Source organism: Notolepis coatsorum (genome assembly GCF_963971535.1).
Source record: "Notolepis coatsorum genome assembly, chromosome: 2".
Classification (NCBI taxonomy): Eukaryota; Metazoa; Chordata; class Actinopteri; order Aulopiformes; family Paralepididae; genus Notolepis; species Notolepis coatsorum.
The window spans coordinates 35,500,440-35,511,762 of record NC_140166.1 but is presented as its reverse complement, the minus strand read 5'-3'; the positions used below and the strand labels follow the sequence as shown (position 1 = coordinate 35,511,762).

General features: G+C 44.4%; 1 protein-coding gene across 4 annotated transcripts in view; it reads right to left on the bottom strand.

The window, feature by feature from the left end:
* Window positions 1-11,007: 11,007 nt before the first annotated feature.
* The window catches only part of krt1-c5 (keratin, type 1, gene c5), a 31,103-nt gene continuing 30,787 nt past the window's right edge, over window positions 11,008-11,323 (bottom strand). For 2 of the 4 annotated variants that reach the window (XM_084338165.1, XM_084338166.1), the window contains exon 9: window positions 11,008-11,274. In XM_084338165.1, coding sequence (XP_084194291.1) covers window positions 11,159-11,274 — 116 coding nt within the window. In that variant the 3' untranslated portion in view covers window positions 11,008-11,158. The remainder of the gene's footprint in view (window positions 11,275-11,323) is intronic. The other 2 variants (XM_084338167.1, XM_084338168.1) reach the window with 1 other exon arrangement.

The following is an 11,323-nucleotide window of genomic DNA, read 5'->3' as shown; positions in this document are numbered from 1 at the left end:
CTATGTGTAGCATGTCTAACATCAATATATCATTGATGAATGAAATTATTGATCAATTGATCTCAAGTGACTACCTGGTAAAATAAAGGTAAAAATATAATTTGATAGCTTGGTATCAAAACCTCAGAAAATTTACCAATAGACCCTTTTACTGTTTGTTAATGGTGACGTTTGGGATCAGTACACAAAACCTCTCACAGAAGTCTCCAGAGAGAGACTGTATCTGTGTGTTCGGCTATAGTCTCCAGAATGTGCTTAGAGTTTCTCTCCGAAAGACAGAGCAGTTTGGAGCCAGCAGCCGAGTTTTTCATAGACAAAAAAAGGGTCTTTGATTGCTGTGTTTCTCAAAATGAAGACTACTGTCGTATATTTCTAAATGAAAACATGAATAAATGCAAGTGAAATGTATAAGGAAAATGATTTGAAAAACAAAATGCTACTTGATAGAAAGGTTATTTAGAACACCATGTGAAGGTATTCCTGAGACCCTAGGGTAGAGGCGGTTGACTCCCCAGAAAACAGATGGCTGACCTTAAAGACAATAAAACTGACCCCTACCCTAAGTAAGGACTTTCAAGTTACGACATGGCAGAATGGTTAGGGGACAGAGTAAAAGGAGTGGTAAAAAGAGCCTCTCAGATAGACGAGTCAGCAGCACTCAAGTAAGGCCAAATGTTCAAAATGCATCAAGGATATAAAGAAAACTAATAAGGTTACATGTAGGCATAAACTCTTAGAAACTATTAGAATAACTTAGTCACAATAAAGAATAAGTATTGGTCAAATGTTCATCAGGAAAATAAAGTGTTCTATTAAAGGACGGGGAGATATGGTTTGTTGTCTGGACACTGTCTGAAAAAGTGAGTCACTGGCTAGACAATAAAGAATTATCTTAGTATTCTAAAATGCAATCACAGAATGGTAAATAGTTTGTAGATGGAAATAGCTCATGTTTTATTATTTATGCATCAAAAGCCAGTCTGGCTCCCCATAGACTGTGAAAACCGTTGTCACCAGAACCAACTGGTTGTGTCAGCAGAGGAAAATTGTGTAACATGTGGTCACAGGACACCCTCAGACAAGTTCTGCTGGAATGTGACAGGAATAGGCAGGGTCTCCCCGTCCCTCTCGCTCTCTGTCTCCCCCTCCCTCTCTCTCGCCCCCTCTCTCTCTCTCCTCTGATAAAAAGGGCGAATGGCGACTCATGAGAGACACGACTCACACCAGAAGGAACCTGGAGAGACACGTCACACACACCCGGTGACACTCAGAGGAGACGGAGAAGGATCCCTGCAGAGCCAAGCCGTGACACAGAGGGACTGAGACCCGATGACAGACGAAATCGCTTCGCATCAGGAGAAGCGCTGACACACCAGAAAGGACCTGAAGACCCAGAGACATGGGGACAGACGATGACAGAGATCGCATCGCAACTGGAGCGCTGAAAAACCTCCACAGACAGAGGGAGACTCGCCACTCAGGCTACTGAAGAGCCGATGACTCAGAGAGCCATTGAGACCAGATGACCGAGCCGAGGTTCATAGCGGACTCCGCCGATACGAAAGCAAGCACTCCCTGACTGATCGACGAGGAGACCAGGTTGTCTTGACAACCAGACCAGCGAACCACAAGAGAGGACTCGGTGTTGGCCATGGACAACCTAAGACAGCGAACAGCACCGAGAGAAGACAACAGCCAAATGAAAGAGACGATGTACTGTTTTAATTCCTAAAGCTGTTTTATTAATAAACACCGCCGCCCGTTGATTTTGACCATATCGTCAGTCTCCTCTTACTTGAAACCGAACATCTGAAAATACCTAAAACCATGCAGAGGAAAGGGTGAAATAGAACACTATACGATCAATGAACTTAGATATAGAGATACATGAATTAAAGAAAAGACACTTCAATTGGTGCCATGACCCGTCCTGCATTTGGCCAGTACCGGTTGAAAAACGACAGCAGCCACTTCTCAAGGACACGGAGAGGTTCTCTCCCCCTCATCGATGCTCTCTACGACTGAGGACGGAGGATCGTCACCGTTGCGACCGAGGCCAGTGGGAATAGGTAAGTAGTACTAATGTGTTTAAAATTGGTAAATGGTCGAAGCAGTCTCGCATTTTGGGGTTGCTATTGCATTAGGTAGAAATGAGTTGTAAATGGACCAGGATAATGTTGGTGTTGGAGGGGTACCGGGGTCCAGGTTTCACAACCTGGCTCTGGTCTCAGCCACACACCGGCGCTGCACTTATGTTCGGTTAGGATACCTATAATTGGTACAAGGCCAAGTGAGGAGAGGAAATAGATGTCTGTATTTAGTTATATCAGTTTAGGGGATAGGCTAGGGTTTAGGTAAAATATTTGAGGGAACTGGCGTAGGAGCAGTAGAACGGAGATTGGTCACAGATAGCGGGAAGTGGGACTGTGCGTGACGTAGTGGTTCATAAGAAGGGTAAAGAGGAGTAGTCAGAGGTAAAGAGTTTAATGAGAAAACCGGGGTAGTACGGGGTAGCCTGGTTCCACGAAGAGAACAGAGAACGGAGTGTAGTGTAGAGTACTGAGAAAAAGATAGCCGTGGTGAAGTTCAGGGATAGCCTGGTTCCGCGAAGAGAAATAGAGAACAGGGAGATAATTGGTTGCTTTTTTTTCCGCGCCATCATTCGCGGACTTCACTCTTAGAATCGGCACGTATAACAGACGAGTTTAGAAAGACGTTTTCATACAGATCTGTTGTAGTGTGACCCGACGGAATCTGCTTAAAAAATTCGCCTTTGGTACGGATTTTTAAGAAGGTATTTGGTCGATTTGGGGGTGAGACAGGTAAAAGCTCCCCAAACGGCGCTGAATATGAAGATTGAGAGGCTGAGAAGAGGAATGATGGGGGGGGGGGAAAGTAACCTTTGGAGATAATGCACTTGTGGGAGAAATGCGTGGGGTAACTGCACAGGGGATTAGAACAATAGGAAGAATGTTGTGTGAAATGAAGCAAGGAAATGCGTTTGGAAGGAATGTGTGCATAAATGAATGGTGTGCTTATGAATGAGACATTAATTTGTTAAGTATATGTGTTTGAATGGATGGATGTTAGGAGCTCTGAGTAAATGTCAAGGTCTTTTTTGTATTATTATGAACCAGCTGGTGGCCAAGGCTGCAACGGAGAAACCACACCCCTGTCCTGCCAGCATTAGCTGGCGCGACGGGAATAGCGTGTGGACGCTGTGTTGCGTTTTCGGGTGAATTGAATGAATGACATGTGAGATGGAATCTAGGAGATGTGTAATGTGCGTTGAAATTTTTCAAATCGGGGCTGTAGAAGTTTAAAAGTAATGTAGTAAAGAACAAAGAGAACGGGGATTTTAGAGCTGGTGACGTCATAGGGAGCGTCGGAGCTTGGGGTGCGTTAGATTTGGAGTAACGGGGCTAGATCGGGAGCGTTGGATTTAAAATACGGAGCCGGCCGGGGCCAAGCAGGCGAGCATGCTAGAATGAGGATAATAATATAGGTTCTGTAAACGGGGGCTTAATAGGATTAAAGTTGTGTTACGGGGTATAGCAGGGGTTGTGTAAACGTTGCGATGTGTTGTGCCGCTCGGATCAACAGGAGACTGGGCCGTTTAGGAGGAGTGGTGTTGGATGCTAAGCTAAGCTAATAGGAGCTGGCGGCGCTGAGCTAACGAAGCTAAGATGCTAAGCTACCTGTGCTAAATAGCATGATTGAACTCTCGGGGAATCTCGCGTGTTGCTACTCTTTGCTAGTGCGGGATCTTAGAGAGGCGATGGACAGGTACTTCCGGTGTAGAGGGTTCTGGGAATTGTAGTTTTGTGGTTGAGGTAGAACGTCGAGTTGACGTCTTGGGGTGGTTTACGTAATGACGCACTTGCGGGGGAGGCGTGGCGCCTCCTACAGGAAGTGGTGAGTGTTGTGGTGCGTTGGTGATGGACAGTACGTTCCAGTGGAGGGCGCTGTTGCCTCTTTTATAGTTTCACCTTTACGGGTAAAACGGGGTGCAGTAGGCAGTAGAGAAGGGTTTGTGATTATTATAGGTTTTGAGTAGCGGCAATCTGTGGGGATTTGTGAGTTCTTTTTTATCGGTTTTGTCAGTTATTGATGGTGGGGGTGTTTACTGGTTTGATTATAGGTCTGTATTTGTTATGGGCCAGGTGTAATGGCGCTGGTGGGATTGGCGTGAACCCCCCCCCCCCCCCCCCTTTTTCCTCTGTCTCTTCCTCCCTCGTTCCCTCCCTCCCTCCCTCGCTCCCTCCCTCCCTCCTTCCCTCCCTCCCTCCCTCCCTCCCTCCTTCCCTCCTTCCCTCCCTCCCTCCCTCCCTCCCTTCCCCCCCCCTCCCCCCCCGCCCCCCTCCGCTCCATCCCTGTCTCCCGGCTTAACTTTGTGAGGGGACAGGTGCACAAAGGGAGTTTTTGTTTAGTATAGATTGCCTGATTGATTGATTGATTGAAAATTTTTATTAACGGATTGTTTAATGGGTACGATACGGTACAGCTCGATACACACAATTGTTAAGGGGATGCAGACCGGAGAAAGACTTTCGTCTTGTTTACATCGGGGTCCCCCATTTTCAATTCATCATGGGTTTGGAGTATTGGTTATATTAATATAGTGTTACTTGCTAAAATAGGATTACATAAGGATAGATGGAATATTCATGGTCATTTTTTTGGTCTGATTAAAGTTAAGGTTGATTTAGACGGTTGTGGTAGTAGTTAATGTTGCATTGTGTGACCCCCCCCCCCCCCCCCCCCTTTCCTCCCCTTAGTCCCTGGATCCCTGTATCCCTCCCTCCTTTTTTCTTTTCCCTTCCCTGTCTCTCCTTGTATTTCGCCATCCCTAGATTTCGGCGTGTTGTGGGCATTTGGTTGTAGATTTATTTGTACTGCGTTGGTATTATGTATGTGAAGTAGGTACCGGATGGGCGCTGGCCTGTCTAGGTGCAGGTGGTGGTAGGATGATTTGTGATATTCTTGGTGTGGTAGAAGCTTGGGGTGATTCCGTTCAGGTTCGAAACTGAAGGGAGGACGCTTTGGGCTGTGGGTTGACGGTTCTTTGTGTATTCGGAGAACTGGGAGGATATTGCGGTGGCATAGTGCGGGTGTCCATGAAATTATTAACGTGGCCAGCTGTACTATGTGTCGGTCAGGGTTTTAGTGATCTAAGTTGCTAAAAGTTTATTGTTTTCCCTGATTAGGTGGTTGGTAGCAGTAGCAACACTGATTAATTTTTATTAAGTGTTGTGGGGGGTAATGGTTGTGTGTAAGGATGTAGTATGAGAAGTGAAGCGAAAGCGAATAATACATTTAGTCGATACGCTAATCGGGCATTTAAAAGTAAGAAATAAGATTAGGATGAACAGATTCATCAAGCAAAGAGAGATTAGAATCAGATGAAGGACCAGGTTTACAAAGGATTATTAGACAATGGATAGGAAGGGGATTAATGATTATATTTCCCAGGAAACTAGGAGGAGAGAGCACACAGGGGATTGGAAAACTCCAGTGTTCCTGTTGAAGGAACGGACAAAAAACAAGATAAGCTGTATCGTTATTTTTTCAAGCAAATCACACTGTGTCTCTTTAAATATATTAGTATAGTGTTGCCCGACATTTCCAATGCATAACGAAGAGTGGAAATAATAAGGGAAATGCCACTGTATTAAGTTGGATATTTCTGCTTTCTTTCTATACAGATGCTCAGCCGGACAGGTGCTCTAAATGACTTCCACAACCATCTAGGGAAAACGGTTTTAAAAGCCTTGGTATAAGTATGAATGATAAGCCAATTATCAATCCTTGTCTGCACAGTAAAATTTTGACAGTGTGAGTGTTTTAACTCAAGTAAGTAGAAAATAGTGTAAGACGGAGAAATTTGTTTTTTCAAACGGTGATTACAAGAGAGTGTTGAAAGTGGAATGAATGACAGTAACATAGGAAGTTCACTTTAGTGGGACATTTGATAGGAACAACTGAAGCGTTAGATGCAATAACAATGGAATAACAACAACGACAATATGGAAGAGGGCCTTAGTGATCGGGCCATTGGGGGGAGTAGGCCGAGAGCCTCTGCAGACATTTCCCAGATAGACTATACCAGTGATGATCTGATTGATTTGAATATGGACTTCTCTCATGTGACCAGTACGACAGAAGGACTTGGAATGACGACTTTGATTCCAACACAGGGGAGTGAACCAGTGACAACGGTGTTACTCCAACCAGAACCGATTCAAGCTGGAATGTCCATTACAGGCGACTGCGGTTTAACCAAGGGGCAGAAAAAGAGACTGAGGTTACAGCTGTCCCACGAAGTCCACTCTGGCCGGATGGCTGGAACTGAGACCGACAGCAGGTATGGAATACACGAACAGTTTCTACAGCCCGCCCGTTTCCCACATCCATCCTGCCCTCAGCACCAAAGCCAAGATGAGAGGCGGAGCCCAACGATGGGGCGACAAACCGCCCGTGCTGAGATGGGGGAAGAGGCAGCATACTATAGACAACAGAGAGCGTTTGTGACAGCGTTCGAACAACACGAGGCAGTTCATCGAGATCTGATGAAGATACAGCTGGAGATCGGTCAAGCCGCACACGAGACTCAGAGACTGGGACGAGAACTGGCGAGAAAGACTGTGCTACTAGAAGCGACAGCTGTTGAGATCATGCTTCGGGCGTCTGACCTAGGCCGCTGTGATCAAAGAGTGCCCTGTGCTCCGTTGCCCGGACAGGGAACTGGGCCGCAACAGGGTGAACAGAACCGCAGGAGGGGTGAGTTTCCAGGCCCCTCCCAACAAGAGAAGGCCCGAGGAGAGGCAGCAGAAAAGGACAGGTATGCCCCTCTCTCCTCCAGGCAACAGGACATGCGACCAGAGGACAGGAGAGGGGTGGACCTGGCGAGGACGGTGGGAGGCCAGCCGAGAGACTGTGGGAGTCGTGGTAAACTGGGTGAACTGGAACCCCTGGGATGGCCGGCGTCGGCTGTGTGCTGGGGTTGTGGGGAGGTTGGCCATTTCGCTCGGTCATGTTACAAAGGGTGGAGGCCTCAGCGAACGTCCAGAAAGATGTGGAGAGTTGGGACATTGTCAGAGGGGGTGTCTGCATAGGTCATAGGTTAATTAAGAGCAAAGCGGAAATGCACCAACAAAGTCTTTTAGGTGCTCGGGAAAATAGAGTTATTAATAAGTTAAAATGGGAAGAAGGACTGATTGGAACAAAAAATAGAAAAAAATATATATAGAAGCGTTGATACATTAGATTATGAGTGGAAGCGACTAAAATGGATGTGCAACTAACAGGGAGAGATGAAATGACTGATAGATGCATGAGCCAATCGTACTAACAGTAGATTAATAGACAAATCATGGGTTTTCCTTTTTGCTACAGTGTGTCTGATCAACTCTTGCTGTGGCAGTGAGGAAAACGTAAGGGAGAATGGTATGGTGGACGATTTTTAGTATCTCCCACCTGTGCAGCCTGGCCCGGCTGCACAGATTGGAGAGAGAGAGAAAGATGGTCACCGCAATGGCTCTTGTGGTCATGTGAACTCTGAACCAGAAGGTGTCAGAGAAGAGTTAAATAGTTGGTTTTAGACAGGAACAATGGAACACATAATATTAGACAGAGTTAGAAACAAAGGACTATTTATAGTAGTGATTACAATACTTGATCAAAGGGTGGTCAAGGTTGAATAAAAAAAAAAAAAAAAAAAGAACAACAACAATATTATTATTTCATTACTTATTTTATTTCTTTTTGGATTTCTAATTTTGCTGTCTTAGTTTTGCGGGGGTATTTATGCCTCTGGATGATAGTTTAATTCTGTTGGATGGGTGTGTAGCATGTAGGCACTCACAGTTTTTTGTTTATTTTTAATTTTCTTTGTTTTTGGTTGACTATATTTTTTTTAGGAACTGGCTGGCTGGGAGGGTTCTCTCGCCGGTCAGGGATAGCAGGTGGTGGTGACACAGCGAGACTGGTAGGAGGTCTGAGATAATGAGCTGGAAGCTGAGAATGGACGGGAGCTGGTTCATGGTTTGTTTTCCGCTCATTGAGACTCCAGATGTAGAATCTGGAGGGTTGTGTCACTTTTTGGGTTATGATAAGTGTTGGGGGAACATATTTCTCTGTCTATAAGAAAGCTCTGTAGGTTGTTGGTCGCAATTTGGCCAGTTAGTGTTCATGTAGGGTGCAGACATGTGAATTTGATGATTGACTTATGGAAGACTCTGCACCGGCTTGTTGAAAGCTGGCGGAGTGTGTGTGATGTGTGTTTAAAGGGACTGTGGTTTGTTGACCATGCACATAGGATCTGTTGGTGATTGGCCTCGTCTAGAGCTGACTGTCCGGACCGAGGAGCTGTCGGGAAACGAGGTATTTGGAAGTGAAATAATGGTTATTCCACTGTCAAGGGTGGAGGTAGTTGTGTTGATCTTGAGATATTGAATCTAGTAAAACAGTACAGCACAAAAAGAAATGAGACAAAGATGATTTGATTGAATGTTAACGTAAGAAGCTGTGAAATACATAGATAATGAATTGGAGAAAAATGTATTGTCAAAATGCAGAACAGTAAAGATGTATCTGTGAAAATAAATGTTTCCAATCTATTGTGTGTTTTGTAAATAATAATCCAAAATGCAAAAAGGACAGAGGGAAAATCGATTCCTTCTGTGGAAAATCGGAGCAGTACCAGAGACCTGCATACAACGAAGAAAAAGGCGGTGATTAGCACAAAATACAACAAGAAGAAACAAAACGGTCAAAAACGAGTTAGCAGTAAAGGCCTTAGGAGGTTTAAACAGGGATAACTGACAGGGATGAAAGCAAAGGATAATTGAGGCCTCAGTGGTCTTTTTAAGGAGTAAAAATGATTTATGTTGCTTGTTTGAATTTCCCTCAAATGTTTAGAGAGTTAATCTTTTAGTGGTGTGATGTATTAATCTTTTCTTGCAGAGTCCATTACACAAAATAGACATTTAAGCTAAGTACATGGATAAATATAGTCTTAAACAAAAAGAAGCTGAGAATGGTACGATCATCTCTTTGCATAGAGAGACGGACCTAGACTGGATGTCATAATAATAACTGATAATGTGTATAAACTGTGAAAGGAGGAAAAGGTAGGTGAAATGATGATTTTGTAACTGTACAGATGGAAAGGGTTTTGTAGTTCGATTTGGGGAAATTTTGGATTTTTTTGAAAATTTTAGAAAATATTAGCAAAAATTATGAGAATGATTTTAAACATGTTTAATTTAGAATATTAATGTTGTATAGGAGGTTATTAAACCCCCTAAGGGTGGATTGTCGTATATTTCTAAATGAAAACATGAATAAATGCAAGTGAAATGTATAAGGAAAATGATTTGAAAAACAAAATGCTACTTGATAGAAAGGTTATTTAGAACACCATGTGAAGGTATTCCTGAGACCCTAGGGTAGAGGCGGTTGACTCCCCAGAAAACAGATGGCTGACCTTAAAGACAATAAAACTGACCCCTACCCTAAGTAAGGACTTTCAAGTTACGACATGGCAGAATGGTTAGGGGACAGAGTAAAAGGAGTGGTAAAAAGAGCCTCTCAGATAGACGAGTCAGCAGCACTCAAGTAAGGCCAAATGTTCAAAATGCATCAAGGATATAAAGAAAACTAATAAGGTTACATGTAGGCATAAACTCTTAGAAACTATTAGAATAACTTAGTCACAATAAAGAATAAGTATTGGTCAAATGTTCATCAGGAAAATAAAGTGTTCTATTAAAGGACGGGGAGATATGGTTTGTTGTCTGGACACTGTCTGAAAAAGTGAGTCACTGGCTAGACAATAAAGAATTATCTTAGTATTCTAAAATGCAATCACAGAATGGTAAATAGTTTGTAGATGGAAATAGCTCATGTTTTATTATTTATGCATCAAAAGCCAGTCTGGCTCCCCATAGACTGTGAAAACCGTTGTCACCAGAACCAACTGGTTGTGTCAGCAGAGGAAAATTGTGTAACATGTGGTCACAGGACACCCTCAGACAAGTTCTGCTGGAATGTGACAGGAATAGGCAGGGTCTCCCCGTCCCTCTCGCTCTCTGTCTCCCCCTCCCTCTCTCTCGCCCCCTCTCTCTCTCTCCTCTGATAAAAAGGGCGAATGGCGACTCATGAGAGACACGACTCACACCAGAAGGAACCTGGAGAGACACGTCACACACACCCGGTGACACTCAGAGGAGACGGAGAAGGATCCCTGCAGAGCCAAGCCGTGACACAGAGGGACTGAGACCCGATGACAGACGAAATCGCTTCGCATCAGGAGAAGCGCTGACACACCAGAAAGGACCTGAAGACCCAGAGACATGGGGACAGACGATGACAGAGATCGCATCGCAACTGGAGCGCTGAAAAACCTCCACAGACAGAGGGAGACTCGCCACTCAGGCTACTGAAGAGCCGATGACTCAGAGAGCCATTGAGACCAGATGACCGAGCCGAGGTTCATAGCGGACTCCGCCGATACGAAAGCAAGCACTCCCTGACTGATCGACGAGGAGACCAGGTTGTCTTGACAACCAGACCAGCGTCTTGACAACCAGACCAGCGAACCACAAGAGAGGACTCGGTGTTGGCCATGGACAACCTAAGACAGCGAACAGCACCGAGAGAAGACAACAGCCAAATGAAAGAGACGATGTACTGTTTTAATTCCTAAAGCTGTTTTATTAATAAACACCGCCGCCCGTTGATTTTGACCATATCGTCAGTCTCCTCTTACTTGAAACCGAACATCTGAAAATACCTAAAACCATGCAGAGGAAAGGGTGAAATAGAACACTATACGATCAATGAACTTAGATATAGAGATACATGAATTAAAGAAAAGACACTTCACTACATTTCCCATGAACGCTCCAAGTTGCAAGGAGTATGTTGTTTCATCTCTGCTTGAAGATTTGTTTATATTCAAACCAAGTTCCCATGTTTTTAAGTTAATTACACAATACATCAAGGTTAAGATATAGGTATTCTTATTTGAGACGTATAAAAACAGAAAACAGACATAGAATAAAGGGGACACACGAGGGAATATGTTGATGTGATCCTCCGCCAGATACTTGTGGTTGGAGGTCTTCACTTCTCCGCTATCTCTGGATGCAGTGTCTCATTTCTTGATCTCTTCAATCTGCTCCACCTCGCTGGACTCGTCCACCACCTTCCCGTTGACCATGGTCTGAGTGACCACCTTGACGATCTTCCTGGTCCTCACGTCGAGCTCTTCTGTGGTATAGAATAACACCAGGGTTATAGGGAGGTGTAGTGGTTACGT